Source organism: Ovis canadensis, chromosome 7, assembly GCF_042477335.2.
Source record: "Ovis canadensis isolate MfBH-ARS-UI-01 breed Bighorn chromosome 7, ARS-UI_OviCan_v2, whole genome shotgun sequence".
In the NCBI taxonomy this organism is placed as follows: domain Eukaryota; kingdom Metazoa; phylum Chordata; class Mammalia; order Artiodactyla; family Bovidae; genus Ovis; species Ovis canadensis.
In genome coordinates this window covers 86,343,664-86,364,327 of record NC_091251.1, presented here as the reverse complement: position 1 = coordinate 86,364,327, position 20,664 = coordinate 86,343,664, and the positions used below count along the sequence as shown (strand labels likewise).

The window sequence follows — 20,664 nt, the reverse complement described above, 5'->3', positions numbered from 1 at the left end:
TTCTCACCATATAAGCTGCTTTATAACAATATACTCCGATGCCTCACTCAGTATCTTGGTTTGAGCGATCCTAGTTGACAAACTGTCTCTTTGGTGTGTGCACAATATCCATTTACTAATTACTACTTCAGCGATTTATTGGTTTTACTTCACTTATTTCTGAGCTTTTGACAGTCAATGACACCCTACTGTCCTGGGATCTATACCTACTCTCGTCACCACCAGTCAACTGGCACGTGGCTTTAAGGACATCTCCGTAATTACTTGTAATTCCTTGAGTGCGTGGCAGTTACTTCGCTTTCGTTCACCATTCACCATTTGATTCTGTGCCAGCAAGACGTCCGGATGCTTGGCCACTGGCACCGCCGAACCTGGCACCAGGATCGTGGCCTTTCCCAGTCAACGCCGGACCGAGAGAAGCCGGCAATCCCAGCCAGCAGGGAGCGAGGGCTGAAGTTGAAGAGGGGCGCGCAAAGTCCGGCCCGCCAAGCGCCGCGACGCCTGGTGGGTATCAATAAGGAGAACCTCCAGGCCGCCGCTCGGCAGAGCCTCAGCGCCCTCACGCCACCCGGGTGCGCTCGAGGCTGATCCGCGCCGCCGGGCCCCCTTCTCTAGAGGCCGTGGGGGCGGGGTCCGGCGGGGCGCGCGCCGGCGCGTGGAGGCCAGGGCGGCGGCGGAGCGCGCGCGGCGAGGGAGGGGCGAGCGGGGCGGGGGCGCGCGGCGGCGGCTGCGGCCTGTGGCGCCGTCACCCGGCAGAACCCAGCTGGTGGCGGGAGGCGCCGCTCGCCTTGCAGTTGTCGCTGCCGTAGGCGCGCCGAGACGGATCCGGGCTGCGCCGGGGGCCGGCCCACCCTCGCGCCGCCGTCCTTCGGCCCGCGGGCCGCGGGGTTCCGTTATCATGTCGTTGGGGCAGTGGCTGGCCCAGCTGATGAGCAGTTTGCAGGACCCGCAGAAAGTGGCCCGTTTCCAGCAGCTGTGCGGGGTGGAAGCGCCGGTGAGCTGCACAGCCGCGGCCGCCGCCGACCCGAGGGAGGATGAGAAGGCGGAGGCGCACCTCGCCGGAGAATCCCGGCGCAGAGAGCGGCAGCCGGGGGCGTCCGGAGGCCCTCCGCCGCCCGGGAGCGACCGCAATCAGTGCCCGGCCAAGCTGGGCGACGGCGGCGCCCCCAACGGCGTGCGGAACGGGCGGGCGACCGAGGTGGGCCCAGCCTCGCCGCGGCGCGCGGGGCTTCTGCGCCGCAACTCGCTGACGGGCGAGGAGGGCCAGTTGGCCCACGTGAGTAACTGGCCTCTCCACTACCTGTTCTGCTTCGGCACGGAGCTGGGCAACGAACTCTTTTACATACTGTTCTTCCCCTTCTGGATCTGGAACCTGGACGCCCTGGTGGGCCGGAGGCTCGTGGTCATCTGGGTGCTGGTCATGTACCTGGGCCAGTGCACCAAGGACATCATCCGCTGGCCGCGGCCCGCCTCGCCACCCGTGGTCAAGTTGGAGGTTTTCTACAACTCTGAGTACAGCATGCCCTCCACCCATGCCATGTCCGGCACCGCCATCCCCATCTCCATGATCCTCCTCACCTATGGCCGCTGGCAGGTAAGGGTCCCTGTCCTCTCCCCGCACAGCCTCCGAGCCCTCGTTGCTCTCCGCAGTCGCTTGATTTTGGCCATTCCCTTCCCAGACTTCTCTTTCCACAGGTTTTCACAGTACCCTCCAAACAGGCCCTTTCTACCTTAAATAATGATAATGAAACGGTAGGGAAAACCTAAGACTTAGCCATCAAACTCTTATTTTAATAGTAATGCTTTTCTTGGAACCTAAGGAAATACCGTTCGTGGAGTAATACATTATCATCGGGCTTTAGTTGAGTTGATAAAAGGTTTTTAATTCTTGTGATGCACAGACTGTCATTATGATTAAGTATACCGTGCTTATAATTAGTCGTTGGGTGATTAAGATTCACCCGTTTTATACGGTGCCTTTCCCCAGACTGATCTGTGTCTCAGGCGTAGGTAAAGTTATTGACTTTTTCTGGTGACAGTGTTTGTAAAATAAACATGGTCATTCAGGCAATGAAGTAATGAATTTGAAACGAAAGCCACGCTTAGTGGAAGTTAATGGAGCACCGCCTGAGTGCTCTTTTTAAGGGGTGTGGTTGCTAATTTGCTGATAGACACAATTTAATTAGCTTTTGGATCACTGATCTGTACTGTCAGTTGTTGAGCTACAGAATGTTGAATTAGCTTTGCAAATGCTTGGTTTTAGTTGGTCTTAAAAGTAGGGATCTTGGTCAGACCAGTGGGCTTGTAAAAATGGTCAGTATGATAGCCTGACAGCCAGGAATGAGTGAGTTTTTAAACAGGAAAACTTTTATATTTTGCGTACTACTTCTGGCCTCCCATTTTTCGGTTTTTCATGGTCTGTAAATGCAGATTTAAAAGCTAGATCTTTTTTATATAGAAGCAAACTTTCTTTTTAGACTGATGTCTGTTTTATCTGGTCACTTTAAAATTCTTTTTGAAGTTCAGTTGGTTTACAATGTTGTGTTAGTTATCTGTCTTTTAAATTGTAAGGAGGTTTGTTCCTTCTGCAGACCAGTCCCTTAATTTAACAATAAAGTTAATAACTATGAAGAATCTAAGGAATCAGACTTCTTGATTTCCATCCCCCCCATTATAGCACAAAATTATCTTCTGAGAAATACACATCCTGTGTAAACTCTGTTATGGTAAAGTTACCTGTCTCAGACTTAATTTCAGTATAGATAAACCCTTGTCCTCACAGACACTTCTGGGCAGTGCATCGCTTACAGACTGTGGAAAATGTGTAATGTGTGTAATAAGAATGGCAGAATTATGAGGGAAGAGTACCATGAATGTTTTTTTCTTTTTCCCTATGCAACCTAAGGAGTTACACACAGTAATGTTCAGATTGTAAAGTAATGCTGCTTGTTTTGCATAATAGGTAAATATCTCAAATGCACTTAATCTAAATACTTCAGAGTTTTTAAGATTGTCATTGAGTTATGATATTTACTGGTTAGCTAATGATGTTTCTCTAATTTTTATGAGATTTTTCAGGATTCCGTAATGATAGAGCCTTTTTAAACTCCTCATTGAGTAGCTATGTTGCAAGCAATTAATTTTTAGCAGTCCAAGTAAGAGAAAGTAGTTTTTTTCCTCTTCATTCATTGAGAGCACATGTTAACAGGAGGTCTGAAAACAGTACCACGGGATGCATCTATCAGTATTCTAACACTTCAGGGTTATTTGAATTACCAGAGTATGCTTACAGTATAGTTTTTCAACAACCTAGTATATTTAATTCAAAGTTTGAGGGCTTTATATGTCATACAGTTTTAGAATTAGAGCTAGTCAGGACTTAAACGTCTCCTGGTTTCAAACTGTCATTTTACAGATGTTGAAACTGACCAGTTACAGTAGAATTAATCTTGTAAAATTTGTTTATTCTTTTACATGTCCATTACAGGTTTGAATAAACTTCCAAAATTTGAGTAATTATTTGTCTTTGATTAGTTGTTTTGAAAAAAAGACTCCCTTACATGAAAGTTCTGTATTAATAAATGGTTGTAATAATTCAGTACAAAAAACCTAAATGACCTTTTAATTTTTTTTACTTTTTTGTTTAAAAACCTTGTTATGAATTGAAAACAAAAGTACCATGCTTTGCTTTAAGGTGTTTTGGTCCTCTTCTCTGCCAATTAGTACTGTAGTACTTAGGAGGCTTGTATTTCCAGAGTGAGTAATGAAAAAATGTATGTATTGCGAAGTGGGATAGGAATTAACAGTGAAAGCCTAGTGCTTTTCTAAGTAACAGCAGTTTTGGCTCACAGTCGCCGTCTGCTTGTGCTCCTGCTGCTTGTTCACGACAGGTGTGTTTGTCTCTACTTGCCTAGGATGCTGAAACTTCTCTGGACACTTGAGTTATCTCCCTTTGGTAGGACATCTGCTTCACTCCTCCCTTCATGCCACTTCCTGTTCCTGCTTGAAATCTGGTCATGGTTCACTTACATGAAACCTTTTAAGTGAAACCTTTAAGTTTCATTATTCGTGTGTTCTTTAAATAACGGTAAGCCAGAAAAATTATTAGGGGCTTGCATCAACTGCAGTTCCTATAGTTTATCCCCAGAGATTCTGATCCATTAGATAAGTAAGGGGTATTGCATTTTATTGAAATTCCCTAAATATTTTTGAGGAAAAAAAACATGTACTTTCTGAAGTCCCATCCAGTAAAATTAGTATATTTGATCCTTAGACTATATTTTATATTTCTCCAACATTGCTGTTCTTTTGCAGTTCTTTTAAAGGCATGTTAATAATACAAAAAGGGAAATTGAAACAGTATGGCTCCAAACAATTATTTGATATACTGGAAGAATTTTTTCCAGTAATTCAGGATAAAAAGTGTTATGGCATTTCTCCACATATTAAATAGCTTGATCATATTATTTGTTGGAGTTTTTTATAGCTGAAGTGAGAAAAAGTAAGAAATAAGGAACATTCGATCTTAAAAACATAGTCTTTTGAAGAATAATATGAAAAAGTAAAGCACTCCTTTTATATTTATTTCTGCATGCTCTTTCCAGAAATAAAAAGTCTTAATTTTTCAATAATATGGCATATAATGAGTTCAAATTTTATACTTGACTTAATAACATTAAACAATTTTTAGATGAATTTCATTTTAAAAAAAATTAGTGACATCACATGCTTTATAGCCTTACCCATTCCCAACTAGTCCATATGCTTTCACTACTCTTAAAATTATTATTAAAATAAGGAATATTATTATCTTTATTAATATTTATTAAGGCCTTACGATGGGTCAGATATTGTTTGAAATGTTTATTACCTCATTTAGTCTGCTCTTAAAACATACCAGTGTTTGATCCTACTGTTAATACAAGCTTACAAATTAGGAAACTGAGATAGGGGAAGAATAACTTTCTCAAAGTTATATAGCTAGTGAGTCACAGGCTGACTGCAAACTTATGGACAGACTCCAGAGCTTACAGAGAAAACTCTTCACATCATGCTTTGTCAATTTTAAATTAACTTTGCCGTGATAAAATTTTCGAAATAGATATGTGTCCTTACAATACAAAAACAACTTTGATATGCCTTGAGATACATGTACAAAAGTCACAAATATTTCTTTTAAACATAAGTTGTTGACTGAAACTAAATGCTGATTTAATTACCCTTCCTTTCTTCTATTTTTCTAATATGAATTTTAAAAATTAAGCATAATGAAGGCTTTGGGGAAAAAAACCTAAGATATTTATCATAATATAGTTTATTGTAGATAATAAAGGAAACTATTTATGAGATCATGAAATGATAAAAGGCAAAGAAGAAGTAAGAGAAGAGTTAGAAAAGTAGGTCACAAATGACAAAGACCAGAAAAGGCTTTAGAAGCCACAGGGAACTGATCATTATAGCAATTCTGGGAAGAAATGCAGTTTATTAAAAAATGAAATTGGCTTGCTACTTTATTTCTTTTTACCTAGCTGATACTTGGCTTTGAAATGCACATTTTTCTGATTTTATACATGCTTATTAATAAATCTCAAACTTAAATTTATTTATTTGAATGGATAATAGATTGTTGAAAATCCAATGTTTACGTAAAAAATGTGAAGAGGAAAGTAGGGCTTTCCCCCGTGGCTCAGCAGTAAAGAATTCATCTGCAATGCAGGAGACTTGGGTTGCAACACAGAAGACTTGGGTTCGATCCCTGTGTCAGAAGATCCCCTGGAGGCGGGCCTGGCAACCCAGTTCCGTATTCTTGAGAATTCCATGGACCGAGGAGTCTGATGGACTTACACAGTCTATGGGGTCACAGAAAGCTGGACATGACTTTAAGCTACTGAGCACGTACAGTTTTTCTTTTTGTTGTCACAGCTAGGAGGCTCTCTTTTCCAGAAGGAGTCATCATTAGAAATTTCTTATTTAATCTTCTGGAGATGATCTTTACTTTGGTAGTGGTATATTTACATAGTTTGTTCTTCCTACAGATGGCAACGTACTATACTGTTCTGGACCTTGCTTTTTTCACTTAGAAATATATTGTGAAGGTTTTCCTCTTCATTTACCCAGCAGTTAATGAATACTAATTTTGTGCTTGTGATTGTTTTAAATGCCTTACATGACTTTCAATCCCCAGAAAATCCCATGAGTATTGTCACTGGTTTGCAGAAGAAACTGAGGCAGAGGAAGTTAAATAACTTGCCCAAAATGACTCTGCAGGTATCTAACAGAGCCTGGATTTCAGATTCAGGCAGTCTGGCTCTGAAGTGACCCCACACTGTTGTGTTACGCTGTATCTCTGAATTCGCATTTTCCGTTGAGAGAGCGATCTGATTTTTGCACATGCATGATGTTCCAGTATATTAGCAGCATAATTTATTCAGAACGTGACTGTTCCGTTACTGCCAATTCAAAGACATTCTCTATTCTTTTCCTACAAGATTGTTGGTATTTTACTAATTTTTAAAAACTATACCTCTTTGGTTTTCTTTTGTTTTGTTTTTTTTCCAAGTCCTTGCTCTACCTTCAAATAATGTTATACCAGTTCAGGTACAGCAATAGCATGCTTTATTTTTCCCTTTTCCCTCCTTTGTATCGTTGTCATACATTTTACATCTATATTATAATACTCAGAGTACGTTGTTATTCTTTTTGTATAGTGTTCCAGGATTATTTCTAGACATATTTTTTCCTCCCCTCTTCCCTAACATCCTCCCCTTCTGGAACTTGTCTCACGTGTGTTAGATTTGTTAAACACTGGTCACTTGTAGATCACTAGTGCTTTGATGATGATGATGATGATGACTGCGGTGCTTTTGCTCTCTCTGCTTCATTTTGGACAGTTTCTATTGCTATGACTTGAAATTCACTGGTTTTCTGCAGGGTCTAATTTTCTTGTAAACATCATATAGAATGGGGTATGATTTTAGATACTGTATACTTTTATATCTGGAAGTTCCTATTGGATCTCTGGTCTAGTATACAATTAAATTACTTGTCAGTTTACTCCTTTTAGGCTCGCTGGAGTGAATCTGGAATAACCATAGTCTAGAGCTCAGTTAGCCTGACTGACTTACAGTGATAACCTTCTGAAGACGAGCCAGTTCCCTCAGCTCTCTGCCTCATGGGAAAGCAGTTGCAGGTGTGTGTAAGCTCTGGGAATTACATGGTTGTCTACTACTTTCCAGTAGCTTTCCCCCAGCCTGGTGGACTTTTGTCCCATGTGTGCATAAGGTAGTACACAGCCAGCCATTTGCAGAGACCCCCTCAGTTCCACAGAGTTCTTGCTCCATGCAGAGTCCTGTTTCCAATAGGCTCTTGAAAGTTATTGCTGCTTTGGCTCCTGGGAACTGCTGTTTCTCCCTCCGTAGCTCAGTAAGACTGTTGGACTTTGTTTCGGTTCCTCTTCTCATGCAACAGCCTGGAAAGTCCCTCTAGCAACAAGCCAGGGCAATCAGAGGGCTCTTTGCACTTGTTTTCTCTTTTCTTATGAATCACAGTCCTGTGCTATTTGTTTTCCAATATCTGAAAACAGTTCTTTCATATAATTTGTCTAGGTTTTTGATTGTTTTCAGTGCAACAGCTTTTCCTACAACAGTTAATTGTTTATGGGCAGAAACAGATATCTTTTTACCTCTACTGTTTTGTGGGGGTTTTTTTAATGGTTATAAAATACAACAGCTTCAGTTCAGTTCAGTTGCTCAGTCGTGTCCAGCTCTTTGTGACCCCATGAACTGCAGCACGCCAGGCCTCCCTGTCCATCGCCAACTCCCGGAGTCCATCCAAACTCATGTCCTTTGAGTCGGTGATGCCATCCAACCATCTCATCCTCTGTCGTCCCCTTCTCCTCCTGCTCTCAATCTTTCCCAGCATCAGGGTCTTTTCCAATGAGTCAACTCTTCGCATCAGGTGGCCAAAGTATTGGAGTTTCAGCTTTAGCATCAGTCCTTCCAATGAACACCCAGGACTGAGCTCCTTTAGGATGGACTGGCTGGATCTCCTTGTAGTCCAGGGGACTCTCAAGAGTCTTCTCCAACACAACAGCTTGCTGAGAAGTAATTCATGTACCATACAATTCACCCATTTAAAATATACAAGTCAGTGGCTTTCAGTATATTCATAGTATTGTGCAACTATCACCACAGTCGGCTTTGTAACATTTTCATCATCCCCCAAAGAAACCCCATCCCCATAGTCATTGCTCCCTATTTTCCCCCAATCTCTCAGCACCTCTAGACAATCACTAATCTACTCCATAGATTTGCCTACTGCTGTCATCTTGTATAAATAGTATGTAGTCTGTTGTGAATAGCTTTTTTCGCATGGCATAATGTATTAAGATTCATCCATTTTGTAGCATGTATCAGTACTTCAATTCCTTTTTACTGCTGAGTAATATGCCAGTGGTAAAGAATCCACCTGCCAGTGTAGGAGACACAGGAGAAATGAGTTTAATCCCTTGGTCAGGAAGATCCCCTGGAGGAGGAAATAGCAGCCCACTCCAGTATACTTGCGTGGACAGAGGAGCCTGGCGGGCTGCAGTCCATGGGGTCACAAAGAGTTGGACACGTCTTAGCTGAGCACGCGTGCATGCAGGCCAGTAGATGAATATGCACTGTTTTATGTGTCTTTTCATCTGCTCATGGACATTTGAGTTCACTTTCTGTGTCATGGTGTGTGCTTGGTTTCTCAGTCATGTCCAACTCTTTGTGACCCTGTGGGCTGTAATCTGCCAGACTTCCCTGTCCATGGGGATTCTCCAGGCAAGAATACTGGAGTGGGTTGCAATGCCCTCCTCCAGGGGATCTTCCCAACCGAAGGATTAAACCCAGGTGTCCCACAATGCAGGCAGATTCTTTACAGCTGAGCTACCAGGGGTTCACTTTTTAGTTATTTTGAATAATGTTGCCTTGGATGTTTTTACATAAGTCTTTGTAGACATAATTTTTTTGGTGTTTTTCCTCTTGGGTTACTTACTAGTTTTTGAAGTCTTTTATGTTATGGTGAAATTAGCCTTTTGATTGTGGTATGATTTGGAAATACATTTTCCTAAATTATTACTTCTGAGTTTTTTTCCAAGCAGAATTTTTTTCTTTTTACATATCAAGTTTTATTTCATAGTTTGGGGGTTTTGTATAATGTTAGGATGCCCTCCTACCATGGTTTCCTATAGTACTTTTATAGTTTCATTTTTTTATGCTTAAGTTTTTGAATCTAGTCTCATTTTGAGGAAGGAATCCAACTTGATATTTCCTAATGGCACCATTTATTGAATAATCCATTTTTCCCTGTTAACTTGAACTGTCACTTTTATCATATATTAAGGATAGGTATATATTTGGGGTCCTTGCCCATGCCTTGAGTTAGAGTTGATATATCTGATATTGTGTGCAAATGTGTATGCTTAGTTACTCAGTTGTGTCTGGCTCTTTGTGGCCCCATCAACTGTAGCCCACCAGGCTCCTCTGTCCATGGGAATTCTCCAGGCAAGAATACTGGAGTGGGTTGCTATGCCCTCCTCCAGGGGATCTTCCCTACCCAGGGCTCAAACCCAGGTCTCCCACATTTCAGGTAGATTCTTTACTGTCTGAGTCACAAGAGAAGCCCAAGAATACTGGAGTGGGTAGTCTATCCCTTCTCCAGGGGATCTTCCTGACCCAGGAACTGAACCAGGGTCTCCTGCATTGCAGGTGGATTCTTTACCAGCTGAGCTACTAGGGAAGCTTGTGTTGCACACAACAGTATTGTGTGCAAATACTATACTGTTATTATAGTTTTATAAATATTTTTTCAGAATTCTCATTGGTTTTTTTAAAATTTATTTATCTTTAGTTGGAAGAGAATTGCTTTACAATATTGTGTTGGTTTCTGCCGTACATCAGCATGAATCAGCCATAGGTATATGTATGTCCTGTCTTTCTCTTTCTTAAATTTAATGACTTACTTTTGGATGTGCTAGGTCTTTGTTGTTGCCTGGGCTTCTCCCTGGTTGTGGCGAGCAGGGGCTACTCTCTAGTTATGGTGCACAGACTTATCGCTGCAGTGACCTTTCTTGTGGAGCAGGGACTCCAGAGTGTGGGCTCAGTAGTTGTGGTCTATAGGGGCTTAGTTGCTCCACAGCATGTGGAATCTTCCCAGATCAGGGATTGAACCCATGTCTCCTGCATTGCCAGATAGATTCTTTACCACTGAGCCACCAGGGAAGTGTGCCCTTCTTTCTAGAACCTACCTCCCACCCCATCCTACCCATCTAGGTTGTCACAAAGCCCTGGTTTGAGTTCCCTGAGTTATACATTTACTCTTTTTATTTTTCTTCATTTACTTTAGATTTTGTCTAGTTCTAAAAGAAAAATCCTTTTGCGGTTCTTTTTATTGGAAAGATAAAGTTGTTTTGCATTCAAGTCTTTGATCCATCTTCAGTTGGTTTGTATGTGTTGTGAGGTATGGATCTGACATAATTTTTTCTATAAATATTTAACTGACCTTGTACCATTTTTGGATAGTTTATTCTTTTCCACTATAGTATTATTATCTGTAATACCACTTACGTTACATATCAAGTTCCCATATTTTCAGGTCCAATTCTGGGTTCTCGGTTCTGTTTTACTGGTCTGTTTGTCTAATCTCTTTAGTGATAATCGTTGCCTTAAATGCTATAGTTGCTTTAAAGTAAGTCTTGGTATCTGTTTATGAAAGTTCTATATCATACTCTTCAAGATTATGTTGGCTATTTTTGAATATTTCTTTTCAGTATATATTTTAGAATCACCTCTTTAATTTCCATGTAAAAGCCTGTCTGGACTTTTACAGAAATTGAAATGAATTTATAAATTAATGCAGAGAAAATCAATAGTCTTACAGTATTGAATTTTCTTATGTTTGAATATGATAAATTTTACTTATTTAAATTTTCTTAAATGTATTTCAGTGAAGTTTTATAATTTTCTCCATATGGATCAACCATATTTTTTGTTGGATTTATTTCTGGTTACTTCATTTTTTGTTACTGTTGTAAATGATATCTTGTTAAAATTCAAATATTCTAACTTTTTTGTGGCTGTAGTATAGAAATGCCCTTGGCTTTCATACATTGATCGCATATAAACTTTGTTAAACTCTCCATTAATTTAATAATTTGTATGATAGTCTCATATGTTTTCTATGGGGAAAATCATGTCAACTGAGAATAATGACAAGTACATTTGTTCTGTTGTAATTATACATTTGTTTCTTCTGATTGACTAAAAAGCTTTAATCAAGGTAATGACATTCAATTCCACAAATATAATCTCTTCACATTTTTCTTAAGTACTAGGCAACAATATAAGCCCTCCAGATATCAGAGTGAATAAAACAAATAAGTTCTGTTTGCTCAAGGAGATTAGATTGGTATTTTAGAAATATTCTTGTATCTGTAGTCTGGAAAATGGACTGGAAAGAAGCAAGGCAGGAGGCAGATAAGCCAGACCTAGTAAGAAGTTGCTCTGCTTGCTAGTCCAAGGAGGAGTTGATGGGGAGCTACATTAGGAGACTGCATCATCAGCCTGCTGCCTGATTTTTTTTATGACCTGTGAACTGTGAATGACTTTCACAGTTTTAAATAAAGTCAAAAGAAGAATATTTTATTACACATGTAAATTATATTATTCAAAATTCTAGTGGCTTATACAGTAAAGCTTTATTGGAACACAGCCATGTCAGTTCATTTGTATATTGTCCCTTGTGCTTTTGTGCTACAACAGCACAGATGAGTAGTTGTGACATTGATTGTATAATCCACAAAGCCCAAGATAGTTACTTTCTGGCTCTTCATAGAAAAAGACTTTATTGGCCCCTGACCTACATAGTGTCAGAAGAGAGAGATGTGTGAATTTGAGAGAGATTAAGATACAGCATTGGCAAGGCTTGGCGATTAACTGGATGTGTCTGTAAAGAGGAAAAAATAGAGTAAAGGATTCTTCCCAGATTTCCAGATATTTGGAAAGACAAGAAATAGTAGTTTGATTTCTAGAAATAGAAAATATTGAAATCAGGTCAGATTTAGGGAAAGGAGTAGGAGCTTGGAGGAGATGAATTCTGTTTTAGATATGTTGAGTTGGAGGTGTCTGTAAGACAGCCCTTTGTAAATATCTGGAAGGCAGCTGTATACATGAAAGAGACCTGGACAGGTTTGGTCATCAACATGAATTTGCAGAACAAAGTGCTGAGAGTGGACGATATTGCTCTGAGAGAGTGCATAGAGTAAGACGAACAGAGGGTCTAGTAGGAAAAGAACTTTAAAGACATTAATATCTAAGGACTGGATAGAGTGAAAGGAACCTGGAACCGAATCTGATAAGTAGCAGTTTGAGAGGTAAGAAGATACCTTAGGGATTGTCTGACTAAGGCTGGGGCAGGGAGGGGTGTACAGTGTTCCAGTAACCCATTTGAACTATCTTAAGCAAAAAAAAAAAAAGTTATTTGAGGACTAGAGGTGGGTGTCTCATGGAGGTCAAGGCTGAAGTGCTACGAGGTCTCCTGAAGGACTGGAGCCAAGCTCTGGAGTACTATCAGAAGGAAGGGCATGCCGTCCATCTTTGCTTTTTGAGGCTGCATGGCCTCTTAGTTCTGCTGCTTTCTTCTCTGTCTCTACTTTGGCATGTGTCTGTTAGCCTCACCCCTAGTTCTACGTCATTTCTGAATTCAAATATATAACAGAGACTGGCTGACCTTCTCACTTTATTTCAAACTCCTATTAGGAAAAAGAACCAAATCAGCTTCATTCAGCCAGTGGGTCTGCTTCTCTAGAGCCAGTTGTCTGATCTAGTAGCTGTGGTCCAGAGAACAGCATCACACAGTGTGAATGCTTCTCCCGGGCCACATTGCTGGGTCTAAGTGGGGCGCTTCCAGAAGAGAGAAGTATAGACTGGACAATATCGTAAAAAGAATATACTATAAATTATAAGTTAAAGAAAAGGGGGTATTCTGGAGAAGAAAAGTAATTTGATATAAGTTGATATTGTTAAATGTTGATATTGTTAAAAGGATGACTACTGAACCTTATAGAAGATTCGGAAAATAGAAGAATAGGACAAAGCTAGTATTAACTTTATTCCTTACAATTTTGAAACAGTTTGGACCATATTGTGTATGGACTTTATTCTTTATTTAATTAATGTGTGATGGTAAATTTTATGTGTCAACTTGGCTAGGTCACAGTACCCAGATTTTTGGTCAAACACTATTCTAGATGTTTCTGTGAGGATATTTTTAGATGACAGAGAAAGAAGGTGACAGACCATAAAGAAGGCTGAGTGCCGAAGAATTGATGCTTTCTAATTGTAATGCTGGAGAAGACTCTTGAGAGTCCCTTGGACTGCAAGGAGATCAAACCAAGTCAATCTTCAAGGAAGTCAACCCTGAGTATTCACTGGAAGGACTGATGCTGAAGCTCCAATACTTTGGCCACCTGATACGAAGAGCCACTAGATAACCTTCTGTAATGTAGATGGGGCTTTATCCAATCAGTAGAAGATCTGAAGAGAAAGAAAGACTACCCTCCTCCAAAGAAAGCATCAGTTCTTTGGTGTTCAGTCTTCTTTATGGTCCAACTGTCACATCTGTACATGATTACTGGAAAAATCATAGTTTTGACTATATGAACCTTTTGTCAGCAAAGTGATGTCTCTGCTTTTTGGTTTATCATAGCTTTCCTTCCAAAGAGCAATTTTAATTTCCTGGCTTCGGCCACCATCTGCAGTGATTTTGGAGCCCAAGAAAAGAAAGTCTGTCACTGTCTCCCCTTGTACCGAAGAACTGATCTTTCCAATCATGGTGCTGAAGAAGATGCTTGTGCCTTGGATTGCAAGGAGATCAAAACAGTCATAAAGGAAATCAACCCTGAATATTCATTGGAATGACTAGTGCTGAAGCTGAAGTACCAATACTTTGGCCACCTGATCCAAAGAGCTAACTTGTTGGAAGAGACCCTAAGCTGGGAAAGATTGAAGGCAGAAGGAGAAGGGGGTGGCAGAGGATGAGATGGTTAGATAGGATCACTGACTCAATATATTGACATGACTTTGAGCAAGCTTCATGAGTTAGTGGGGAACAGAGGAGCCTAGGTACTGCAGTTCATGAGGTTGCAAAGAACTGGAAATGACAGCAACTGAAGAACACAACATCCCCCAAGGAAAAGGGGATTCTGTCAGCAGACTGCCTTTGGATTTGAGCTAATCAAGTTCCCTAGGTTTCCACACTGCTTGCCTGCCCTGCAGGGTTTGGATTTGCCAGCCTCTGTAATCCTTAAAATAAATCCAATAATAAAGCAAATTCTTTACAATAGTAAATCTCAATGTGTATGTGTACATACACATCCTGTTGGTTCTTTTTCTCTAAAGCGTTCTAATACATTTTGTCATAAACTTTCAATCAGTAAAAGTTCCTAGAAAACATTATTAATGAATGAAATATTTTCATATTCCTGCAAACTACTTTTGTATTATAGGGTCTCCGTTCCCATTGATATTACTTATAAATGAGGAAACTGCATTACAAAGAGACTATGAAACTTACCCCATGGTCCCACACCTGAAGAAGTAAACACCTTTCATGGGATCTGTCTAGCTCCCAGCCCTCTAAAGGCTCCCTCACCTATAGGGCTCACATATTTTCTCTACATGCTGTCGCCCATCAGGATTGAGAAGAGTACTATTTGGGCAGGTTTCCTAAGAGAAGAAGTAGTAAATTCAGAAACCTTCATCTGCCCTGTGGACTGAAGAAGAGAGAAACTGGTCTGCAGGAAAAGAAGAATGAAGTGGATATGTAAAGAGAAGAGATGGCCCTGTGACTGTCCTGCTTATAATTCCAGTTTCTTCTTGAAACTTAGCCTCATTCTGCCCTAGTGTTCTAAATCTTTCTAATGTATCTATTTTTCCCCCTCAAGATAATTAGCTATATCTGTTATTTTCATTTTTAGAGTCCCAATAAATGTATGTAGTAAGTCATTAGATCCAGGTCTGTGTAAGTTTATTTGGCAGTGCTGTGGAGCTTGTGGGATCTTAGTTCCCTGACCAGGGATTGAATTGGGCTCTTGGCAGTGAATGCACTGAGTTCTAACCACTGGAAAACCAGGGAATTCCCCAAAACTGATATTTTTAAACACTATGGTCAGTAAATACTGATTTATTCATTATTATATGTTATATGTAAATTTATGGTAAACATACTTATATATAATCCTTGCCCTCATTTCTGTTTTTTAGTGAAAAGTTATAGGAGAGAGGTTACTGATTCAATGTATATGAATATTTAGAGCTCTTTTATGTATTGACAGAATGCTTTCCAGAAAGGTTGCCTCAATTTTTACTCCACTAGCAGTGTATGAGAACAATATCATATATGAGTATATCATTAATGTTTTATTCTTGTCCTCTGTTGTTTACATAAATACTCTCCATTCCTTAAATTAAAAATATATAAATTTTTTGTTGTTTTCTTCTGTCCTAAATTTAAGTTACTTAAAAATTTTTTGAATTCTACTAAAGACAGTTTTCATAACTGCTTTTTAATTGTATTAATAAATAATTATATTGACTTACCAACTTCAGTGAGTAGGAATGGAAATACCCTAATATAAAAAATAATTCTGATTATGTGTGATAAATATTTAAGGAAAGCATATCAATAAGGGTAAAACCATTTAGTAGAATAACTGAAGGAAATGTTTAGATAAGTGTTCCATGATAGGGTTTACAATGAAAAGATTAGATAGTGGTATGAAATGAGAAACATCTAGGAGGTCATGTAATCTGTTTTGAGTTTAGTAAATTTGTATTGATTTGAAAATTTGAAGGATTTGTACATTTTTCTTTCACATTTTGTTGTTGTTTTGGGTTTTCTTGGCTGTGCAGCTTGCAAGGGATCTTAGTTCAAACCCACACTCTTTGCTGTGAAGATCGACTCATTGGAAAAGACCCTGATGCTGGGAAAGATTGAAGGCAGGAGAAGAAGGGGACAGCAGAGGATGAGATGGTTGGATGGCATCACCGACTTGATGGACATGAGTTTGAACAAGCTCTGGAGTTGATGATGGACAGGGAAGCCTGGGGTGCTGCAGTCCATGGGGTTGCGGAGAGTTGGGACACAACTGAGTGACTGAACTAACATTCTTTTTAGAGGAAATGCTTAAATTTACCAGATAAAGCTCAACATTCTCTAAGAAGAAAATGGAAACTAGGAACCCTTATCAAACTTGAAATTATAACCTATTTGTGTAGTGATAAAAGTATAAAGTAACATGGATGGTAACTTGGAAGAGGCATCAGAATAGGCTGCTAGAATGTAGTACTTAAATATTATGTAGCATCCCTGGGTCTGTTTCTTATTTTGTAAAGACAGGGGGATGAAATCAGTATAAGATATCCTTTCTACCTGTATTTAGGGGAAATTTAATTTTTCTCCATTCTAAGAAAAACCAAGTAAAATATATCCATGATGTTTTTGATCCTAGTGATACAAGGAATTAAACAATACACTTTGGGAATTCTCTGGGGTTCCAATAGTTAGGACTCCACACTTCCACTGCTGGGTACCACGGTTCAATCCCTCTTGGGAGGCTAAGATCCCACATGCTGAGCAGCCAATAAATAAAATAAAAGCATTGCTGGATACCTTAAAAAATAACACACTCTATACAGCATAGTATAGTGGTTAAGAGTTCAGACTTGGGAATCAGATTTCCAATGTTTGAATCTCATATCTGTAACTTAATACCTACTTGATTTGGGGCCTCTCTGTGAGGCGTTTCATTTAAATTAGAACACCTACCCCTTAGGGTTGTTCTGATGATTAAATGAACTAATATTTGTAAAGAAAGTGAAGTTGCTCAGTGGTGTCCAACTCTGCAATCCCATGGACTGTGTAGCCTACCAGGCTCCTCCCGTCCATAGAATTTTCCAGGCAAGAGTACTGGAATGGGTTGCCATTTCCTTCTCCAGGGGATCTTCCTGACCCAGGGATTGAACCCATGTCTCCCTCATTGCAGGCAGAAGCTTTACCATCTGAGCCACCAGGGAAGCAATATTTGTAAAGCTCTTACAATAGTGCCTGGTATAGAGTTAATTGTATGTTAAATTATTTATTACTATCTCAGTAAAGAACAAACCCACATGCATTTCTTTTAATATATGCCTAGAATGGAATTTAGGGTATGAATTAGGATATAAAAAATTTAGGGTATAAAAAAATCCAGCTTGAGTTTTCTATTGCAATGCCTTTTGCATTTTGAAAATTGCTATTGTTGTTTAGTCGCTCAGTCGTGCCTGACTCTGTGACCCAATGGACTGCAACATGCCAGGCTTCCCTGTACTTCACTATCTCCTGGAGCTTGCTCAAACTCATGTCAGTTGAGTCATTGATGCCATCCAACCATCTCGTCCTCTGTCATCCCCTTCTCCTGTCCCCTTCTCTTCCTGCCTTCAATCTTTCCCAGCATCAGGGACTTTTCCAGTGAGTTGGCTCTTCCCACCAGGTGGCCAAAGTGTTGGAGCTTCAGCTTCATCATCAGTCCTTCCAATGAATATTCAGGATTGATTTCCTTTAGGATTGACTGGTTTGATCTCCTTACAGTCCAAGAGACTTTCAAGAGTTTTCTCGAACACCACAATTCAAAAGCATCAATTCTTCAGCGCTTAGCTTTCTTTATGGTCCAACTCTCACATCCATACATGGCTACTGGAAAAACCATAGCTTTCAGTAGACGGGGTTTTGTTTCTTTTATTTTCATGGCTGTAGTCACCGTCTAGGGTGATTCTGGAGCCAAGAAAATAAAGTCTGTCACTGTTTCCATTGTTTTCCCATCTATTTGCCATGAAGTGATGGGACCAGATGCCATAATCTTCATTTTTTGAATGTTGAGTTTTAAGCCAGCTTTTTCACTCTCCTCTTTCACCTTCATCAAGAGGCTCTTTAGTTCCTCTTTGCTTTCTGCCATTAGGGTGGTGTCATCATTCATATCTGAGGTTATTGATATTTTTCCCAGCAATCTTGATTCCAGCTTGTGTTTCATCCAGCCTGGCATTTCACATGATGTACTCTGCATAGAAGTTAAATAAGCACAGTGCCAGTAAACAGCCTTGACATACTCCTTTCCTAATTTTTAACCAGTCCATTGTTCCATGTCCAGTTCTAACCGTTGCTTCTTGACCTGCATACAGGTTTCTCAGGAGGCAGGAAAGGTGGTCTGGTATTCCCATCTCTTGAATTTTCCAGTTTGTTGTGATCCACATAGTAAAAGGCTTTAGCATAGTCAATGAAGCAGAAGTAGATGCTCTTCTGGAATTCTTTCATTTTTTTCTATGATCCAATGGATGTTAGCAATTTGGTCTGTGGTTCCTCTGCCTTTTCTAAATCCAGCTGTACATCTGGAAGTTCTTGGTTCACGTACTTAAATTCCGCTACTCCATTTACTCTCCCAAGTGCTGTTGTCATCCCAGACTAGATTTATTCCCAACTGTAAAGATTTGAATTAGGAATTTTAAAAAAAATCTCCACAGAATCTGTAACATTAGGAGAAATTTAGGCATTGGAGAAGTTTTCTGGCACCTTGTAAGCAAATGGCTATATTAGATGAAAAGTTATTTGATAGGTTAAAATCAGAATGAATTAATGAATTGGAAACTGCCTGCAAGGCTGGTTTACTAAATTATTTTGTTTCTACTCTGGTTTCTGCAGAGAGAATTAGTAGTTTGTATTTCATCTTAACTATCTGCAAAGCTGTGGTCTGCCTGTGATACGTAGCCCTTGTTTTTTTTCTTTTTTTAACTTTTTAAATTTGTTGCAGTATGATGACACATTTACAAAAGACTTGGAAAATATACCTCCACTATGTATTACAAGTTTTAAGTAGATAAGATTATTAGTTGGAGTTTCAATATCAAACTCTCAAAACTTAGTAGGATGAATAGACAGAAAAGTAGAAGGATATAGTAGACCTGAAAAGCCCTATGATCCAATTCAGCATAACTAAGATTTATACAGTTCTCACATGACAGCAGAATACGAATTCTATTCAAGTTCCCATACACTGTAAGCTGGATTTCACATTATATTTAGTTGCATTGAGCTCCATGTAAGAAATTCTGATAAATTCTCTTTCATTTTTATTCTGTTTATTTTCTAATTTTCCTTGTTATAGCTTATTAGATATATTCATCATTTAAAAGACATTTAATTTCCAAATACATGAAGTTTTTAAAGTATCTTTGATAATAATTTCTTTTTTATATTAATTTATTATTTAAATGCTTTCTTCTCTGCATTTAAAAAAACTTCTTTAAAAAAACTTAAAACTTCTCTGAGTTTTTTCAGTCTTTTAACTTTATTGAGGCTTTCAATGTTTACATCAAAGATCTCTCTTGGTAAATGTCACATTGCACTTGAAAATTCGTGGGTTTTTTTCAAGTATCTTATAATACTGATTTGTAATGTATTTCCACAGTGATCAGAGAACAGACTATGATTTTAGTACCTTTAGACCATGAAATTTTTGCACCTTGTTTTACGTCCCTGGATATGTTCCAGTATCTCCTGGATTATAGCCTGTGTATGCTATGTTATGCTATACTAAGTTGCTTCAGTCATGTCTGACTATTTGTAACCCTATGGACTGAAGGCCACGGGCTCCTCTGTCCATGGGATTCTCTGGGCAAGAATACTCGAGTCAGTTGCCATGCCCTCATCCAGGGGATCTTCCCAACCCAGGGGTCTAACCTAGGTCTCCCGCACTGCAGGTGGATTCTTTACTAGCTGAGCCACAAGGGAAGCCCAAGAACACCGGAGTGGGTAGCTTATCCCTTCTCCAGGGGAACTTCTGACCCAGGGATGGAACCAGGATCTCCTGCATTGCAGATGGTATTCTTTACCTGCTGAGTTACCAGGGAAGATTACCTTCATTAGTTTACCAGTGGAAAGTACCATGAAGGAAAACATGCTAGTTTAATTACTTTTTTTGATTGTTTTTTTTTCTAGTATAGAAAATATAGTTTATAATGTGCTACTGAATGAAGAGGTTTTTATATTTCTATGAAAATTGAATTGCTTTGTATTAAAAAGTATATATTACTTTTAAAAGCTTAAGCTTCAGAATCCTTACCTAATAATGTTTGTTCTAAAACAAGTATTGGAAATTCCTTTTCCTGAGTTTCGTTAGTTCAGTTGCTCAGTCATGTGTCTTTGCGAGCCCATGGACTGCAGCAGGCCAGGCTTCCCTGTCCGTCACCAACACCCGAAACTTGCTGAAACTCATGTCCATCAAGTTGGTGATACTATCCAACCATCTCATTCTCTGTCATCCTCTTCTCCTGCCTTCAAACTTTCCCAGCATCAGGGTCTTTTCCAATGGGTCAGTTCTTCACATCAGGTAGCCAAACTGTTGGAGCTTCATTTTCAGCATCAGTCCTTCCAATGAATATTCAGGACTGATTTCCTTTCAGATGGACTGGTTTGATCTCCTTGCAGTCCAGGGGACTCTCAAGAGTCTTCTCCAACACCACAATTCAAAAGCATCAGTTCTTTAGCACTCAGCTTTCTTTATAGTCCAACTCTCACATCCATACATGCTGCTGCTGCTAAGTCATT

At 39.7% G+C, this 20,664-nt stretch overlaps 1 protein-coding gene across 1 annotated transcript in view; it reads left to right on the top strand.

The window, feature by feature from the left end:
- Positions 1–717: 717 nt before the first annotated feature.
- Positions 718–20,664, top strand: part of SGPP1 (sphingosine-1-phosphate phosphatase 1) — a 42,859-nt gene continuing 22,912 nt past the window's right edge. Inside the window, exon 1 of the mRNA XM_069596808.1 lies at positions 718–1,594. Within this exon, the coding sequence (XP_069452909.1) occupies positions 899–1,594 (696 nt within the window). The 5' untranslated portion in view covers positions 718–898. The remainder of the gene's footprint in view (positions 1,595–20,664) is intronic.